The sequence below is a fragment of the Rhamphochromis longiceps genome, linkage group LG14 (genome assembly GCF_057381845.1).
Source record: "Rhamphochromis longiceps isolate RC_006_pf linkage group LG14, R_longiceps_female_GT1.1, whole genome shotgun sequence".
Lineage (NCBI taxonomy): Eukaryota > Metazoa > Chordata > Actinopteri > Cichliformes > Cichlidae > Rhamphochromis > Rhamphochromis longiceps.
This window is the reverse complement of record NC_140570.1, coordinates 2,934,401-2,954,527: the sequence shown is the minus strand read 5'-3', so window position 1 is coordinate 2,954,527 and position 20,127 is coordinate 2,934,401. Positions and strand designations below refer to the sequence as shown.

The window sequence follows — 20,127 nt, the reverse complement described above, 5'->3', positions numbered from 1 at the left end:
GACTTTGGCTCCAGTGTGTGTCTCTTAAATAAAAATGTTTTATAGTGTAACTTTAATGACTTGGTTAGGGAAAAGGCTGAATTAGGTTAATGGCAAAGAACACAGTCATCCACAGCCATTACTGGGCCTTCCTGTAATGCGGGTTCCCTATTAAGTGCTTTTAACACACATTCGCCGGCCTCTCCGCGCTCCGAGTTTTGATTATGTTAACGAGTGGTCATGCACGATTACATGTACAAGGGTCTTGGGTAGGCAGCTGACGAGCAAAGAAAGGCTTTAATGGAACACTTGTCGACTCTGCTCGTCTGTGCAAATCACACATTGGTGAAGCTCATCCCGTAATGAGACGAATCACATCAGCGTAATCACGTTTAATGTCATCGTTCTGCCTCCTTTCAACTCGGCCCGTTTGATGATTCTGTATTTAGCATTGGTTTGATTAAACGACATGCCCTCTTTTGACACAAACACTCAAGTCTGACCTTTACACTGATTACACACAGTCTGCTATGCACACGCACGAGCCACAAATACCAATTGTTCCTCTACAACTGGAGGATGACGGCAGGAGTTACCGTCAAACTGCGAGTCAGTCACACAGAAGTGAAATCAAATCTATGGAAATGATCGTGTCAATAACTAGTGAACCACAGCAGGGATGGGACAACAAATTCACTCTTTATCGACTTCCTTCTGAAGGTTACCGGCTGTACTTGCTGTTGTTGAATAGTGCGCGTTGCCGGAAAAGTGGGACAATGCCAGCCTCATCTGGATGAGCGGTTCGGATGTTTTGGCAGGGACGTCGAGCAGCCCTGGGCCTGGTGGCCATGCTGACTTGTCACTTCAGTCCAGTAGATTGTTTTCCGTAGATGAAGTTATTAATTACTCCATTTTTTCAATAAATTGTGTTCTGGTCACTACTGTGGTGATACCAGCACTACACAGATGTGCAGACGTCTAAAAACTATTTCTATCTGTAGAGAATCTGCTTGAATCACAAAGATTTAAAAAACTACAATATGCAGAAGAGCATCTCTGAACACAGCAGCTGTTACTCCTGGAGTCTGAGGCTACAAATGATGTGTTGCTGCATCATCCGATGGTGGGCTCAGACTTTACAACATGGATCCATTGTGCCTTGTGTCAGTGGGTCAGGTTGGTTGTGGTTTAAGGTGTAGAGGATACACTTTGGGCCCGTTAGTACAAATTGAGCATCGTTTAAATACCACAGCTTATCTGAGTGCTTTTGCAGACCACATCCATCCCTTTACGACTACAGCGTAACCAGCTTTTGTGGCTGCGTTCAGCAGGATAAGGCGCCACGTTACGAAGCTCAAATCATCTGAAAGTGTTTTCTCAACATAACATTAAGTCCACTGGACTCAAATGGCAGCGCCGCAGGAACGAACCGTGGAACAAGAGACGCCGAGGCTGTGCAGTCGGCATGTTTGTAAAATCTCAGAGCAGTTTTCAGCGCCTTGCTGGATCCACGCCATGAAGGCTTATCAGTTCTGACGCCAGCAGGGGTCCAACATGGCGCTGCAAAGGCGAAACCTTGTGGCTGTTAGTTTTGCTGATCTGGCCCAGTTGAGATCAAACTGGTTTCTACGTCGCTCGTGAGCTGACATGACTCTAACTCGCCTGCCTGGACTGATGGCTGCTCAGCCATGTTGAAGAGGACAACTATTGACATTAATATTAGTTTAAGTTCAAATTAGTGACAAACTGACAGCTGTTTATGTTTTTATTTCAAATAACCAGCTTTACTCAGCTATGATAAACACACAACCTACCTGCTGCCAGCGGCGTAAGACTCATATCTGTTTGAAACAGACACAAAAACATCAAACTAAAAGAAATTGTCACAAAATCACCACAGGAATAGAGATGAACAATTTTATTGTGAACTAACAAAGTTTATGCAAATATTTGTACTTACTGCACAACAAATAATTACATGGTTGTAAATGAGACTGAAAAAAGGCCCGTCTTTGGTTCACTCAGACATCTAAAACATTCCCCTTCCTCACCCATAATCTACAAACACATCATTAAACAGGACTAAATGATGAACTGAATGTAGGGCTTTCTATTGCACCTCAGCTGATTTTAACATGAATCTGGTTTCCATATTTTGAATGTTTATTGTAGTGTAGGACCTTCTGCCTCGTCTTGCTGAGCAGTAGTTAGACCTGTTTGAGTGGAGGAAACGTTCTGTCTGGACCTGGACAGCCTGCTGCTTCTCTGTCTACCCTCTCCCTCCTCATACTGCTTCTGTCCTCTGACTTCTTCCTTCCCCTGCGACAGTCCTGCGCTCTGCTCACTGACTGAAACAGCACTCTGTCCATCCAGAGCCGAGGCGAGCCCTCGCACGTGGGTCTGCTCAGAGCTGAGGAGCTCTTCGGTCACCGAGGCTGTGCTCGTTGCTCCTTGGACCGACTCTGGAAGTGACTCTGCCTTCGTCTCCTCCTGTGCACCGCCTTCATCTCCTTCACCCTCAAAAAGTTCTGGAGTAAAAAACACAGTCTGGTCCTTTTCGTCTTCGTCTGAACTGCCTGCTGCAGGTGGTTCGTTTTCACAGCTGGGCGGGGCCGTTACTGGAGCGGGCTCTGGAGCCAGACTGGTTTGGTCTCCTCTGGCTTCATCTGAACCATTAGTCTTCAGTGATGCAGAGGCGATCTGCTGGTTTTCTTTGTCGTCACAACAATTGGACGTTTCCTGGCCAGGACTACTCGGTGCACTTCTTTTAAAAATGGGCTTCCTGAAGGTGTGGTTGGTGGGGCTGGAGGTGAAAATGGAGAACAGAGGCAGCGCTGCTCTTTTTTGAAGTGGGAGAGGCTCTTCTGAGGGACGGTGCTGCTTCTTCAACTGGTCTGCATCATGGAAAGAAAATGACATAATTTAACATTCACAAGGACACTTTTTCTCCTTAAAGCAGCTCGAAACTGACAGAACACACGTTTATACTGACAAGGTTTTGAGACTGTCAGCAGTGTGTGCTAGGAGGTCAGTTTATAAAGAAAGATATAGCAAACGTGAGCATACGCTCAATAGAGCCCGAACAAAGGTTAAGAGGATTTAATTAAAAGCAACAGTCCAACATCTGCTCATCAGCTCGCTCCAGCGCCACTCAGGCATGCAAAAGACCTTACAGTAATGAGGCAAGCCACTCAACTGATCCCATGGCCCCCCGCCCCCAACGTCCACTCCCAACTATGACGGGTGGGGGGGGCTACTGCTCCTCTACCACTCTATCCACCACACTGAACTCAAACAGACTAACAGCTCAACCTCGTCATGACCCCAAAGACAATGGGCGTCGCCAAGGCGATGTGCAAACACGTCACCTCGGCGTATTTCCTCCGCGTGATGTCATGCTCCGGCACACCCTTGACAAAAACGATACGCACCTTTTGATCCCCGTCTTTCAAAAGCGTCTGTGCATAAAAGGTCACGATTCATGAAAAATTAAGTTGGACTTGCCTCACACCGTGCAAATCTAACATTACCTCCTTCCACACATCTGCTGAAGGAAAAAGACGTCTGAAAGCGGTAGAAATCTCTCTATTTTCTGACCTTTATTTACACAATTTGAAACACAAGTGAGGACATTCAGCCAACCGGAATTCAAATCAGGGAGTCTGTGTGATACGCAACAACCTGACTACCAGGTCACCCAAGATTGTTGGACACAGATGTGAAAGACTGAACTGTGAAACGAACCCACTCTGTCTCAGTGGAGCTCTATAGCCACGGTTCGGTACGCGTCTGCTGCCTGTACGGTAACGAAGCCCCTTCTCCGTGTTTTTTTCTACATATGCATGAGAGTCCACGGACATCACGGCTACTTCACTGATCTTTTTAAAGGCGTCGTAAGTGCCGGTAAAAGAGACGCATTAAAGCAACATGAATTTGATTGGCACGTGTTCTTACTGCTGTACAGCCTATTGGTCAAATTTAGTATGCTTTTACACAATGCAGCACACCACAGTCAGGTCTGATAACGTAAAGCGTTGCCACTGATTTAGCAGAACGCTTTTAAAAATCCACATAATAACTTTTGTGATTCTTTGAAGGTTTTTGACATTTTTAATGAAAAATAAGTCCTGAGCTGGAATACATCTTCATGTCACTGGTGGCAAAGTATCTGGGCACAGACAAAAATAAACAAATCAAGAAAAATCAGGACTGTATCAAACATTTTCCCAAGTGCAGAAGAAGAAAGAAGAGGATGATATGCACAAGAAAAGGGTGGAAACACTATGGGTGCCTCCATTGCTACTTGGCCCTCAGTTACTTCATCGTTACTGCTCATGTAAACCTCTCGGTACCATTCAAGGCAGCATTATTGGACAGGCCTTAACAGAGAGGACAGAGCCCAGCTTTGATGATCCGAGATCTATACCTGCTGTATTTTTTAGGTCCTTCAATAAGACTTTAAAGAGATATTGATCTTCCCGAAAATTCGTCTCTCAACAGATCCATCAATCTCACCTGCTTTTTCTTTCTGTTCAGCTTTCAACTGTGTATGGGAACAAACGAGGTCGGCTGAGGGGCTTGAGTGCTGCTGGGGTTCAGGTAGTCTGACACATGAGATAGGTATCTGAGGTTCTGAAGCCTCAGGCAGACTATGTCCCTCTGCAGCGGCTGCTAGGTGGCTGCTGGGAGACGAGACAGTAGAGCTGATGGCCTGCCTGTCAGCAGGAGCCCCATCCATCTTCTTCTGCACCTGAGAGAATGCAACCAAAGACTGCATTGCGTCGCTGAAGGTGCTGTGATGCTGGACAAGCTGGCGGACCCATTTAGACAGACCTGAGATTACAGACACACAACAGAGACAAGTGCTAGCAAACATCTTGCAGTGGATAACCAGTGCCATCTAGTGGTAAAAGTGGGCGGCTGAATAGTGCAGAGTACCTGTGATGTACTTATTAGGATTATTCCTGTACCGATCATCCACCAGAATTAGAGCTCCCCAGTCATTCCTGTGGCGAATGCACCTGTAAAATCAAGTGTGGAGTTTTCATTTAGAAGTGCAAAAGGCTCAGTTTTAAATCTGAAGCAGCTGCAGAGGTTTACCTCCCCAGGGCCTGGTTCAGGGCTCTGTAGGCCTGAATCTCATACCAGCGACTGCCTGGGAGAAGACCTCTGGACTTAGAGTGCAGGTCATTGTACTTCATCTTCAGTTCCACCTGAAACACAAACAGAACAACTTTTAAATGTCTGTAAGTCACTTGTGTTGATGGAGAATATTTACAAACAACAGGAATAAAAAAATACAAAAACATTTCATCGAGGCTAAAATGAAAAACAAGAAGCGGTGAAAGCAAAACATCAGGGCAACACGACAGTCACATGCCTTTAGGCAGTGAGTGTCGGGTTCAATTCCCGGCCAGCCCAGGGCTCAACGGCAGAGTTCACCAAAAGAGTCGGGGAGGTAAGTCAGTAAAGCACAGCTTGAGTTAATGAATCAAAATGACTCCATACGGGTCCGTCGAGGGCTTGTTAATGAAGCTCAGTGGTGCTGCAGCTAACTTCTGTGGGGTTTATAAGGAAAGGGTGTGCTCGTATTAATCGCAGTTGTGTTGTTTTGTTAATTTTTGTTTGTTTGTTTTCTTTTCCTTTACTTATGTTCTAACATGAGAAGCTTTTTTCTATTCAATGTAACCAGTTTTTGTTTCCCTTTTTTCTTTTCTTTTCGTAAACTGTATTCATAATAACTCAATAAAAATATTTGGAGTAAAAACTCAGAGGGCTCCTCAAACTAAACTGAAAACGAGTGAAGACGGCTCGTCTTTCAGTCGCCGGTGGTGCGGCAGGTGTCTCTGTTGAGTGTCCCGGGACGCTCAACAGAGAAAGACTGAGATGCAACCAGCAAAGTATGGAGTTGGAGGTCTACGACCCATGATGGCAGCAATTTGCATCAAATTTTGGTTATTGTTGCTCTTTGTTTTGATTTTTTTTGCCCCATATTCATTTTACTGATTCAGTTTTTAAAACACCCAAAAATATAAAGAATGGTAACAAATAAAAACAACAAGCTACAAACGGCTGGTTTCTTCAGACCCAGAGTACAAAGTCAGGGAGTTTACGATGTGTGTGGAGGAGCTGTAAACTGAAAATGTCTAGATTTTTGTTTTTACTGGATGTCTGAAATGATCATTTCTTTACAAAACTAACTAAATATCTGGGTTATAAATCACAGCTTGGTCACGAAAGGGTTTCTGATTTGACTACAGCCAAACATAATACCCTGCCATACATATAACTGTATGGCAACACCTTTGGTAACAAGGATTCATGCACAGTTAATAATTAAGAACAAATTGAATTAAAACAGACTATGAAGGAGAACATCAACTGGGTAAACCTTCCCCCGAAATATGAGTAAGCTTGAAGCCTGAAGTGGTGAGGTATTGCCCGTCTGCACAGACAGATGTATTCTGAAAGGGTAACAGAGGGGCTAACGAGAGGCCATGACAGAGTAGAGCGGAGGTAGGAGGGGGCAGACAAGGTGGTCGAGGCGACATGAAGCATCCCTGCGCAGAAATGCCAGGAAAGCATCCATCCATTTGCATCTGTCGCTGCTGATTTTAGCGCTAACCTTTCAGAATTGACAAGTGAAAAGTTCAGCTGGCGTCTGACGGGATGCCGTGCAGGGCAGGCTGCTGAACGGGGCTCTAACTGCTTTTGACAGGTACCGTGTGTTTGCCCAGAGCCACCAAACACGGGGCCATGACAGGTACGGGCTGTTCCCTCACGCCAATCACGCAATGCCACTGTGGCCTTCCCGGGCTTGTGTGCGTAAACAAACAAGCAGAGTCACAGGAAATCCTAAATGTCACCCTAAACTTGGTTTGTGACTAATCACACCTCACCCAACAAGCATGCAAACATGCGTGCAACACCTGCTGCTGCCTTGGAACACACTAAAACCAATAAAAAGGTTTTTATAGGTTGAAGACTGCAAGCCGACGCTTATCAAGAGATTTAAAACAATAACAGAGGTTTTCAGTAGGAGGGACGTCCGTGTGGCCGTATCGCAGGAAGTCTCGAAAACGCTGCCGGGTTCACGGTGAGAGGTTTGCCAACATGTGAGACACCAAAGCAGTTAAAGAATCTACTTCTAGAGCCCGAGAAAGGCCGGTAGCCTCGAGCCGGTGGTGTCATCTAAATCCAATCACAGTCCGTTTCAGTGTTCCAGCCATCACATCCCTGGTCTGTCCCATGTCATCGTCCAATCTGACATGACAGGTTGCATATGTGAAAAAGCCAATCCTGGCTGCTAGCAAATCTAACAAATGTGCAAGAAACCACAAGCTAGAAGGGATTAGTTAAAATGTCAAGAGATCGCTCGCTTGCCTTCGCCTTGTCCTCTACAGCAACCTGTTCATCCCTAAAAACATATATTTGACCACTAGGCATGATTCGCATCCGTTTGAGCTACATTTTACGCAGGGCGTGTGCATGCACGTCAGTGTCAGCGTGCACGCCCCTGGCAGTCCGGGACATCTTGTGCCTGTCACTGAGATTGCTGAGCGCCTCATCTGCCACATGTGGCCGAGCTGACAGCTGAGCGGCTCGTCTCCGACAGCCTCCGTGTGTGTGTGTGTGCTCACACTCAGGACATCAGACTAGGACATCAGGCTATCGCACTCCAATCTGCTCATGGATCAGCTCACACTAGAGCTTCATACAGACCTACTTATTCTTTAATTGTTCCTCTCAAAGGAAATATCCATGACTAGTATATGGGCTCAAATTGTGGTCATAAATATTTTGTACTTGTAACTCAAATGCGTAGTTGTGAGCTGGATTTTGTAACCTTGTAACCAAAAATATCAGAAAATGTTGTTTGTGCATCCACAGATGAGACTTTGTTACAAACTGTTTTTGTTAAGGTCTGCTCACAGATACATTTATGCTGTGTGAGTTTCAACTTACAAGTACGAATTTTTCTTGCTTTCAGCTGATTGGTCAATCACAAATTTAACAATCCAATCAGAGAACAGATGGGTTTGGCTGTCGGTGGGGTGCTTTACTGAGCTTCAGGTCCTCCAGCTTCAAACTGTATTTCCAGGTAACGCAGTTTGAAGCTGGAGGACCTCTATAGGAATATCCCATAGGGGTCATACAAGCTAGGTCCCTTAACCTTCGGTAGCTGTTGAAAGGATAAAGTTGAAATACCATTATTACTTTAACACACAGTCAGGGCTGACCCGGGACCACTGCTGCGAGTCACACTGTGCAGCATAAAGGCCCTTTCGCAACAGACGCACTCACCGCTGACTAAGAGCTAAGGATCCAAAACTTGTTGCGCTGGCCGCTGTGCTCTGTCGTGTACTAGATGCACCTGATCCTTGTCGTTCCAAAGCATGTATCTCTCTGTCTTTATGTCCTCTACAAGAGTTTGTGTTGTATTATCTTCAAACGTTCAATAAAAACGTATGGCTCATTCATAACGAAGAAAGCTTTGTAACTATCACAACTAGTGAAGAGTGTGTCATTTCCACAACAATGCTTCCCCCCCCCCCCCCCCCCCCCCCCGAGGTCCACAGAGCCGCTGAAAAGGCTCCGGAGGTCCCTGTGTGAGCACGTAAACCTGCAACAACAATTCACCAAACTCGGACACGCACAGAATGTTTTCCTTGTGCTGATGAAGGAAAACGCCGGCATGTGAAAGGGCATTTCCCCTTCCAGGACCTGAAGCTCAGTATAGCATCACTGACAGCCAAACCCATCTGTTCTCTGATTGGATTGTTACATTTGTGACTGACATGACATTGGCCAATCAGCTGAAAGGAAGAAAAATTGGGTCAAAATTTGTACTTGTAAGTTGAAAGTCACACAGCCACGGTGTGCGAGTGCAGAGTTTTACACGTCGTTCTTTGCTTCGTGTCTGTAAGCAGACCTTAACAAAAACATTCTCACGAACAAATTCTCATCTAAAGATGCACAAACATAACATTTTCAGATATTTTGGTTTACAAGGTTACAAACTACTCACAAACTCACAACTACACATTTGATTTACAAGTACAAAATATTTTAGTGCTGTCAGCGTTAATCTCGTTAAAATGGCATTAAAGCCATAACCGCATCAACGAGGCAAATCTCCGTTAGCAAGGATCGCCCCGTGCGTGGGGCTGGACCGCGGTGCGAGTTAACCGCGCTAAAATATTTATGACCAGTTTGAGCCCATACTAGTAAAGTCAGGCTGCGGGACTGAGCGTAAGGTTGAAGCTTGCTGATCTGACGCTTAAGTTCAAGTTGGCAGTGAATGGTAAACCACATCAAAAAGAACGTAGAAGCTGAACTTCTGCTTCAAAGTCGTCTTTGTTTCACAAGTTTTCTTGGTAAAAATCAGCTCGACTCTAGTGTAGGCATTAACTAAAGGTCTCGAGTCCTCTTTAAATTTCATTTTGGTCTTTGTCTTAAGTCAGTCTTGATTTAGCCACGATTACCACCTTTGATTACCAGATCTCAAAGCTGCTTGGATTAAAGGACACGCACGGCACCTACAAGGAGTAGCAGACGCGTGAGGGTGGAATTGGCGAGCTGCAATGTAATTGAAGAAACATGTTTTTGAGGTGCGGATATGTATTTAGTAAAAAAATTGGGTGAAAGGAAGCTACTCTAGCTAATGACATCACGATGACATATTGAAAAAAAAAGAAAGTGACAGTATGTTGGACCTGGAGACAGCTCCTCAGTGATATTACCCTAAAAAACATATTTAGAAGAATATCCTATGATTGTGGGGTGCGGACAGGTGGGTGTGGGTTCGCTGAGCTGCACAAAATGCAAAGCAGACAGCAGACCCCGAGCTGCTGCAGGGTTGGAGGTTTCGGGGGGGCTGACTATCTATCCACCCCCAGGACTGCATGCTGTGTGTCAAAGCTGGACCAGCTGTGCGTAGGTGCAGCTATCACACTTCAGCCGCGCTCCCAGGACTTTTCCAGGCTCTTTTTAAATGTGCTAACAGAGTTAACAGTAACAGAAGGGCAACTGCATACATTACGATAACACCTTCAGCTAACAACAACATGCTAAAACACAAAGCTGTCTCAACCTTAAACACATGCGTCTGTAACGTGCAACCATGCAAATCTTTTAAAGTGTAAACTTTAGCGTTTATGTTGAAATGGTTCATCCTTCTGTAGATGATAAATCATCTTCAACCTGTGTGGATTATTTAGGACCAATATTTAAATAGCTCTTGTGAAAAAAACAAAACATAGTCACCACCAGGACAGCTTTTAATGAATCCCTGGTTAGACTCATTTGATCACATGGTCACGGTTGCTTGTTTTTAGCATTAGACGTCTGAGAGCTGCTTTAACAACACGGACAGTTGGTTGGTGTTGTTTCTCTGAGAGAATAAACAGAGTTTTAGACACTACTGAATAATATCACGAGAATGCACTAACAAAAGAAGAACGAGGATTAAACAAAGGATACTCATGTGTTATGTAGAAGTACTTCAGCTACTGATGACAAAGCCACATGTACAGTGGCTTGAGCGTGCCTGGAGCATCCATCAGCACCTATTCTTGAGGAGTTCCATGAACTCTCCAACATTCTGCTAAAATCCCCGTTATCCATTCGTTTTAAAAGCTTACAGGCAAATGCTCTCGTGTCTCTAATAAAGGGCAACCACAAAGGTTGGCTGTGTTCTTCATTAAACTGAGAGAGATGCCTTATCAGTTGTAAGTGTCTTTTTATTGCTTGTTAAACCTACTTATTGTTTGACTTACTCACGCAGGACGTGACTGTTCACTGTAAAAACATGCCATTGGAAAAACTCAACATAAATGTAATACCACCTTTGGCAAGGCTTTCTCTGCAGAGGACTTTTCAAGTTCAACCTTTGATCTTTGTCACAATAACACAACAGGCCAGTAAAATGCTACGTGCTCCAGCGTCTACAGGTTATGCCCGTCTGGGAATGCAGGCCGCGCAGGCATCGAGAGCGCTGGAGTAGTTTAAATGGAGAGAACAGGGCTTACACCTCTTATCCTAGCAATGGGGTGCTGTCGTATAACAGCAGAATGAATGCGTTAATGTGTCTGGGTCCATTTGTGCTCTCAGGAGAATGCACAGGTTAGCACTAGTGCATGGAAGTGACTATGTAAGGATATGTCACATATGTGTGTGTGAGCCTGTATGCATTAAAGGAATGTCACTGTGAGACATGCGGAGTAAACGTGATAGCGTGCTAATACATGAAAGGTGTGCACAAACCCAGACACACTAAGACTGCTGGGAGAAAGCAGCATTACTCCTGGGAATTAAAGGCAGGAAAATCAGTGAGTAAAGAAAACGTTTTAATATGAGAAAGAAGAGGTCACATGATCAGCTCGTGAGGCACTTATTCGATCGTCATCTACACGTCAGAATTATCAGTGCATCTGTGTATTGGGTCGCTATGACCGGGGACAGAAGAGGCTGGCTTCAGGACACACACTCTGTGTAATGAGCAGAACTGCACCATGACAAAGATCACACTTCTTTGTAGCTGTTTCAGAAACAACATTAGTACAACTACAGGTAAGTTCTGTAACAGCTTTGGCTGCGTGCTGGTCTGGAGTACAGAGCCGTGTGTTCTCACAATGCTACAATCTTCCCAGGAGTGGATGTACCAGCAAATTCATCATAAGGTCCACCTGATGTTCAGAGCAACATCTCAGACTCTACGGGCCTCAATTGGCATGTAAAATTTAAACGTTTACCAGAGTGCACTAAGAACTGTCAGGAGACAGCACGTAGCAGCTCAGCTTAGGTTTGCAAACCTCGTGACTTCTGGAACAACGGCCTTTTGACAGATGCAAAGCACCACGTTTGACAAAAACCAAACTGTCAGCACGGTGGCAATGGGATAATGATTTGGGCTCGTTTAGCAGCCACTGGACCTAATAGAGAAAGCTTGGGCAAAATAGGGTCATACAAACTGGACAGTGATATCGAGCACATCAGCAAATCTACAACCGAATGGCTGAAAAATAAAGAATCAAGGTGCTTCATACATTCTGCACAGAACCCCATGAAAACTTTATTTTGTCATATCTACAAATATTGACTGATCTGTTAATGGCTACATTATTATAACTTTTGTTTGTTTGAACTTTTCTGTCCCTTAAAGCAGCTGTTATGTGTCTGACAGAGGTCTGTGTGCTAGTTTAGCATGTTATGGGAGCTAGCTACATAGGCTCAGAGTCATTAGTGTCAATGTCCTCTTCCTCTCAACAGTGTAATGGGGTTAGCTCAGAGACCTTTAGAGCTCCCAGTAGAGCTGGGCGATATATCGAGTTTTTAAAAAATATCGATATATTTTTATACGAGATATAAGATGTGACAATATCCTTTATATCGATATAGTCTATGTTACGTTATAATTATACTTGTGGAGCCGCAGGTTTGCCTCTCTTTCGTCCACTTTCGTCTTTACGCAACGTTACTCGGCCTCGCCCCTCCTTCACTGAACACAACTCCTCGTCCCCCATCGCTTCACCTGCAGGAAGCGACAAGACGGACACGGCAAATCTCCGTTAACGAGTTACTGCGCATCGCCCCGTGCGTGGGGCTGGACGGCGTCAACGTGTTAGCTAGCTAACCACGCTAACGAGCTAACCACGCTAACGCCATGCAGCCCAGAGGTGCTGCACGGACTAAAATCCTTTCATTCTCTCAAAAGTTGACAGCGCGCCTTATGTATGAATTCTGGTTGTGCTTGATGGCCGCGAACCGATTTTATGTGGAACACGGCACTCAGCAATCTGTCACAAAATGTTTTAGTACGACTTTGGTAAGCTACGGAGCTGCACCGCTTGATGGATTGTCGGAGCATTACGGCTGAGCCTCGCGGAGTGATACGTACTGTGCTTCAACGTAATATTACCCTACTGTGTATAAGGACCATAAATGGCACCTGTTAAGAGACGTGGTTGCGAAGCGGATTTCAAACTCCAGGCTGTCAGTCACGCAGTACAAGTTGGGAACAGAGCAGCTGTGAAATCTGTCTTTGTTATAGTGCTCAGCGTCTATTAGTTTACATTTTGACTGCACAATTGTGAGCTTTTTGTTATGCACAAAAACAACATTGTTTTCTTTTATTTATGGAGCATTATTATTTAATAAATGCTCATAATTTATTTTTGAGTAAATTTTATGTACATCTGCTCTATGTTAATAAAAGTGCCTGTGTGACATCTGGGACACAGCTTTGACTAAGAACTCTCTTTTTGTTCTTACTTTATGGCTTTAAAAAAATATATCGAGATATATATCTTATATCGCCATCCGGCTAAAAAATATCGAGATATGAATTTTGGGTCATATCGCCCAGCCCTAGCTCCCAGGGCTTCTCTGGGGGCTGCCTCTGTGGCTGAAAGAGAAGATAAGAAGAGGACGGAAACACGACTAGAGTGCAGTACAAAAAAGATGGAAAGACAATGTGAAAGTCAGGTTTCAAAGTGATGATGAAAACAAGCAGACCGTTATGGATTCCAACACATTCAGTCCACAGTAAACAGAACGTTTGACAGCCAGTCTTTTCAAATATAAATGACATTTTTATGACTTCTGTCAGACTGCATCCAAATGCATTGTGTCACATTGCTGTATAAAGCTGAGACTAATAAAAATGAACTAGCTCCTTCTGCTACAATGGAAGCTAGCAATGCTGGTATAAACATAAGTGATATAGATGGGTCTAACGTGACTACAGTTCTGACACTGGGGAAAACTACGCTAACAACTGTGTTCTTGTTGTGTAACTAAGGAGGCAAAAATGAAGGACAGTCACAGTGAGAAGCAGGAGTGTCAGCAGGCCACCTGGTCACGCAGCAGCGATCTGTCTGTGGAGCTCTGCGCATGTTGCAAATAAACAAAGGCTGTTGATGCACAGTGTGTCATTAGAAATGCAGCATCTTCATGCTTGGTCAGCTCCACGTCCCCCTTAACTAGCTTTAGCTTCCTCAATCCTCCCCCCGGTGTTATGTTCCTGTTTCCTGTCTGAAACATCGCTTTCAACATACTGTGAGTCGGCTTTTATTGTATTTATTCCATAAATTTGTCAGCCGAATGAATAAATAACACCATATAATTCAGTACAACCAAAAACCAAACCACAGCAAAACTGTACAAAAGAGCCAAACCTCCTCTCACACTAACACTGGCACAAAACTGTGAACTGGGAGCTTGGACAGCTCTTGGACCCACTTCTTCAACGCTAAAACCAAGAACACCCCCCAAAAATCAAACAAATAAAGAAAAATCAGCAAAATTGAAGACATGCCCTGAGAGCTGACAGAGGTGAAACTGACAGCTGAGGTGAAAAGCAAAGGTGAAAGGACCGAGGAAGCCTCAATCAGCCACACATCTTTCTACCCTGACAGAAAAGGTTAGTGAAAGCTTCATTGTGCTCTGACAGCAGGATCAGAAGGAGTCAAGGGGAGGAAAGTGGGAGGCAGGAGGGGAGGAAGGGACTCAAACTTAAAGGTCAACTTTATCTGCTAAGGACAGGCCAGACACGGCAACATCGCTTTGGGATTCTTTTTCATGGATCACCTAAAAGGGATGCTCTTATTTGGTGTGTGTTTGTGTGAGCGTGCACGTTCATGTCTGTGAGTTATCGTGTTCAAAGTGTTCAATACCAGAGGCAAAGAGAAAAAACTGAAGAGCAAAGAAGGAGATGCTTACAAACTAAACAGGCCCAACCTACACTGTGCTGCCAAAGCCACCCTTTCTTTACAAACAACTGCTTTACAGGTTTTGCACAGGCACTGTTAAAGGTGGATGACGCTGTGTCAGTGATAAACAGGTGGAGAGCTGCAGATGTTACATATACTGTTACATGTCTAACACTTTTTAAAAAAAATGATTTCTATCACATCACACTTCATGTTTTGCCTAATTATGTAAAAATGATTCACATTTTGGATTTTATAACATTAAAATCTTACAACATTTTTATAGCCTGAGTTCCTGCAGCCCTGAAGCACACGCCCCACAGCTTGTTGTTGGGATTCTACTTGCCTGGAGGTCTTTAATGTTGGGGAAGGGAATTCCAACGGCGACTACTGCCCTGGCGTTGTCGTCCGTAAAATCAAGCCCTTCGCTCACTTTACCCCTACACACAGCAATCAGCAGTGCACCATCTGTATCAAACAAACACACGCCATGAGCCGTGAACATGACGTGGGAGAAGGCGTGTATGTGGTGCGCAACTATGTTCGAGTGGTACGACTCATTGAAATGGATGCTGGGCAGATCTAGCATCCATTTGAAGGATTCATTATCCAAGTTTTTGGATAGTAAAACAATTTCTGTCATTTACTTTTTTAGCCTCTAAACACAGATGTAACAAAGAAAGCAGAGAAATCCCCAACAATCATATGACCCCCTATGCCTCCCATTCGACTTTTAAATACTCTAGGAACAACAAGTAGGCCTGCAGTGTGAGAGCGAAGTGCTCTAATGGGATGATATGGTACTACAAGGTCATTAAGATAACCTTAATGAGCTTATAGATCCTCGTATAAGAATAATATTAAATCACAGCCATTGACAAGCCCCTTTCCAAAGAGTGTGTCATTGGTCATTGACCAGTTTCTTATTAAGATTGCTTCTAACAGAGGCACACAAACTTTGTGACAATAACAATAACCTGCTGAATTCTGGATTATTCAGCTGTGGATTATGCACATTGAATCACTAGTAAACAGCAGCTGTTCCAGAGTCAGCATAACAATGTGTATCAGTCTCACCTTTTTCTTCACAGTATTTGATGGCACTGTAGTACGTGTGAAGCAGCTCATCAAAGTCTCCCTTGCCTCCACCACCACGGGGCTCTGTGATCACCGTTTTCTGTTGCTCTAGCTTGTCCCAGAGACCAGTTTTGGTCCATCGGTCTCTCAGTTTATCCAGCATCTGATTAGAAAACAGGAAATACATCACCACAGAGGATTTTAGCAAGCAGAATGTCCATCCATCCATCTTCTTCCGAACCACCTCACTGACTCCTTTCGATGTGGAGGAGCAGTGGCTCTGCTCTGAGCCCCTCCCGAATGGCTGAACCTCTCACCCTATCTCTAGGGGAGAGGCCAGCCACCCTTCGGAGGAAACTCATTTCCACCGCTTGTATTTGCGATCACTACCCACAGCTCGTGACCATAGGTGAGGGTAGGGACGTAGATCGGTAAATTGAGAGCTTCGCTTTTACACTCAGCTCTCTCTTCATCACAACAGACCGGTACAGGGTCTGCATTACTGCAGCCGCTGCACCAATCCGTCTGTCGCTCCCTTCTCCCATCACTCGTGAACAAGACCCCGAGATACTTAAACTCCTCCACTTGGGGCAGGGTCTCATCTCTGACCCGGAGTGGGCACTCCAGCCTTTTCCAGCTGAGGACCATGGCTTCAGATTTGAAGGTGCTGATTCTCATTCCCACTGCTTTACACTCGGCTGCGAACCGTTCCAAGGCGAGCTGGAGGCCCTCACCCGATGAAGCCAACAGAACCACATCATCTGCGAAAAGCAGAGATGTGATCCTGAGACCACCAAAGTGAAAGCCTTCCACCTCTTGGCTACGCCTAGAAATTCTGTCCATAAAAATTATGAACAGAATCGGTGACAAAGGGCAGCCCTGGTGGAGCCCATCACCCACCAGGAACAAGTCCGACTTATTGCCGGCTATGCAAACCAAGCTCTTGCAACGGGGAATCACACTCCTCAGCCTCCCTGGGAAAGTCTATGCCAGGGTGCTGGAGAGGAGAGTTCGTCCGTTAGTCGAACCTCGGATACAGGAGGAACAATGCGGTTTTCGTCCTGGTCGCAGAACACAGCTCTATCCTCTCGAGGATACTTGAGGGTGCATGGGAGTTTGCCCAACCAGTCTACATGTGTTTTGTGGACTTGGAGAAGGCATTCGACCGTGTCGCTCGGGGGAGTCCTGTGGGGGGTGCTCTGGGAGTATGGGGTGCCTGGCCCATTGCTACGGGCCATTCAGTCCTTATACAACCGTATTTCACAGGCAGGTGTGGGCAATTCCTTCGTTATGTCATTATCAATTAAGCAGACAAAAGGCCTGGAGTTGATCTGAGGTGTGGTGCTTGCATTTGGAAAATGTTACTGTGGACAGAAAACATGTGGTCAAAGGAGCGCTCCATGCAGGTGAAACAAGCCATCCTTATGCTGCGAAAATAGAAAACAAACATCCGAGAAAGTGGCACAATATTAGAAGTGGCAAAATCTTCAGTTTGGTACATCCTGAGAAAGAAAGAAAGTACTGGTGAACTCAGCAATGCAAAAACACCTGGAAGTCCACGGAACATAATAGCAGTGTATGATCGCAGAATCATTTCCATCTCTTCACAGCAGCCAGTTACAACACTGTCCAGGAGGTCAGCGTATCGATATTCAAGTCTACCATAAAGAGAAGACTGCGTGAAAGTAAATACTCAGGGTTCAGGCTGTTAGCCACTCATAATCCTCAAGAATAGAAAGGCTAGATTGGACTTGGCTAAAAAAAAGCAGCACAGTTCTGGAAAATCATTGTTGGACAGAGTAAACTAAGATCAACCTCTAACAGAATGATGGCAAGAAAAAAGTAAATGTACTGATTCTTTTATAGCGCTTTTCTACTCTCCTGGAGTACTCAAAGCGCTCTCTACAACACGCCACATTCACCCCATACACACCCATTCACACAAGCACTATTATCTATACTGTGAGTGCTTTCTAACTATTATTCAAACGCATTCATACTCCGATGGATGCATCGGAGAGCAAGTTGGGGTAAGTATCTTGCCCAAGGATATTTGCCATGCAAACTGGGGGAGCCAGGGATCGAACCACCAACCTTCCGATCAGCAGCTGACCTGCTGGAAGAGGAATATCCTTGAATGGTCAAGCCAGTCCCTGATATTAGCCCAACTGAACCTGCATTATACTTGTTGAAGACTAAACTTTGGACAGACCGGCCTACAAAGCAACAGCAACTGAAAGCCGCTGCATCCAAAAGGAGGAAACCAGTATCTGGTGACGTCCACCAGTTCAAGACTTCAGGCTGTCACTGGCAGCAGACGGTCTTCAGCCAAGTATTAGAAATGGACATTTCCTTTTCAGTTTTAATTTGTCCAACTGCTTTAGTTCCTCTTTCTGTTCAACCCACTGAATTAAAGTTGAAAGTTGTTTCATTTAAATTTCATTGTGTGATGCACAGAACCAAAATTAGTCCAAATATTTATGGGCCTAACTGTATATCTGCAAATAAGTAACCCACCATCTTCAGACAGTGTCAATCTGTACCCTGTGCAAGGTACCACACTGTGAAATATTAATACACCTTCGAAGTCTAAAACAACCTTGCAACAAGAAAAGCAATTATGTTTGCTCCTGTGTCCTCACACTGCTTGGATTTCTTCTCTCGACTTTAACTTGGCAGAGAGCTGATGTATTCAAACCTCCTCTGCAATAAAAATCACTGTTGCTGTACTATTGTTAGCGCAAAAAGTCAGCAGCTCTCCGGGGAGGCACATTGATCTAAAAGCCCTCATCCAAGCCCCACTCGTGTTGGTCCTGTGCAGATTACATCCTTGAATAAGCATGGCTTCACAACCAGAAAGAGGCTTCACTGGCGTGGAAATGTGTTAGAAGGGTCAAATAAAAGTTCTTCTCATAGTCAGCAGAAAACTTCTTAATGGGTTAATAGTGTCAAACTGTCGATCGTAAGCTAGCTGCAGGTGAGACCTTCGGCTGGGAGGAATGCAGAGGATATTTGCACACTTGTAAACCTATTGCGTTCACCTGTGTTGCAACCAAAACACCACAAACCAGCAGACCTCAAACAGCACAGAAGTTTACTTTTTGGGTTTTGTGCAGTACTGAGGAAAACAACAGAAGCAAATGGGACAGCAGGGGAGCGCTGATATATTTTTGCAATCCAGTGTGACGGCCCCACACCGATCAAACGAAGCGTGGGAAAGATTTCATCAGGTTGGTGCCTACTAAAGCAAGCGAGGTCAGAATGTTTGCATCAATAAAACATGACTCACTCACTAAATATGCAGCATTACATCAACAAGGACCCCCCTTACGTGCATCTTCAACTCAGCAAACTGTTTGCCCTGCAATTGCTTTGCAGTGCAGTCTTAAGCGAGAGATGAATAATTCAGGTTATGTACTTTAGGCTGATCTACCACTAAACAAAACAGCCATTATCTGCCAGGCTGCGCTTGGAAAGGAGGTGATTCCACATGGAGATGAGTATGGAGACAAAATGTTCCTACTGATAAAACTGATGTGACGGAGTCTGACGGTGTTTTATACTCACTACACAAAAGGTCGGGGTTTGTATTTTTAGCAATGAATAACACAAAGGGCCTTTCAAAATAAAGGTTTGTGGTGAACACTTTAGTCGCGGATCAGTTTGGGCAATCTAACGTCTGTAATCTGATTGGTCTCTGTATTGATCACCTAAAGATGATGACGATCGTCACAGTTCATCAGAAGATCATGGGGTTTTTAAAGGGATAATAGTCTCCTAATGCACAGACAGGAGACCAGTCTCGACTACAAACTGATCGCCTGGGCAAAAAGGCTAAAGTCCTGCAGAGAAATTAAACACAGAGGCCTTGGTAACCGCACTAGAATCACCATCTGGCAGTTAGATAAGCCCTTTTCCCACCTGATTGGCCGAGACATGGAAGTACAACATTGGTCCAATAGAGCAGCGGTCCCCAACCCCCGGGCCTCGGACCGGTACCGGTCCGTGAGTCGTTTGGTACCGGGCCGCGAGAGTTGAGGCTCAGGTGTGAAATGTCTGGTTTTCAGGGTTTTTATCGGTTTTCAGCGTTATTTTGTTATCGTTTTTATCGTTTACTCGGTTTTCCTGGGTCTTTTCACGTGCGTTATGAATAAATTTTCTTTTTTTCGGTACCGGTACTGGTTTTATTTTGTTGTGTTTATCCGCGACACCTTAAAGGCCGGTCCATGAAAATACTGTCGGGCATAAACCGGTCCGTGGCGCAAAAAAGGTTGGAGACCGCTGCAATAGAGGACTGCGGTGGCGTTTTTAAACCTGTCGACTGCAGCCCCAAAAGGATTTGCGTCCTCCTGTCATGTCA

General features: G+C 44.8%; 1 protein-coding gene across 2 annotated transcripts in view; it reads right to left on the bottom strand.

Annotated features, from left to right (window-relative positions):
- Positions 1-1,882: 1,882 nt before the first annotated feature.
- brip1 (BRCA1 interacting helicase 1) overlaps positions 1,883-20,127 on the bottom strand; it is a 44,511-nt gene continuing 26,266 nt past the window's right edge. For both annotated transcript variants that reach the window (XM_085379385.1, XM_085379383.1), the window contains exons 15-20: positions 15,768-15,930; positions 15,037-15,158; positions 5,080-5,192; positions 4,918-5,000; positions 4,495-4,812; positions 1,883-2,873 (exon numbers count right to left, since the gene is read on the bottom strand). In XM_085379385.1, coding sequence (XP_085235511.1) covers positions 2,143-2,873; positions 4,495-4,812; positions 4,918-5,000; positions 5,080-5,192; positions 15,037-15,158; positions 15,768-15,930 — 1,530 coding nt within the window. In that variant the 3' untranslated portion in view covers positions 1,883-2,142. The remainder of the gene's footprint in view (positions 2,874-4,494; positions 4,813-4,917; positions 5,001-5,079; positions 5,193-15,036; positions 15,159-15,767; positions 15,931-20,127) is intronic.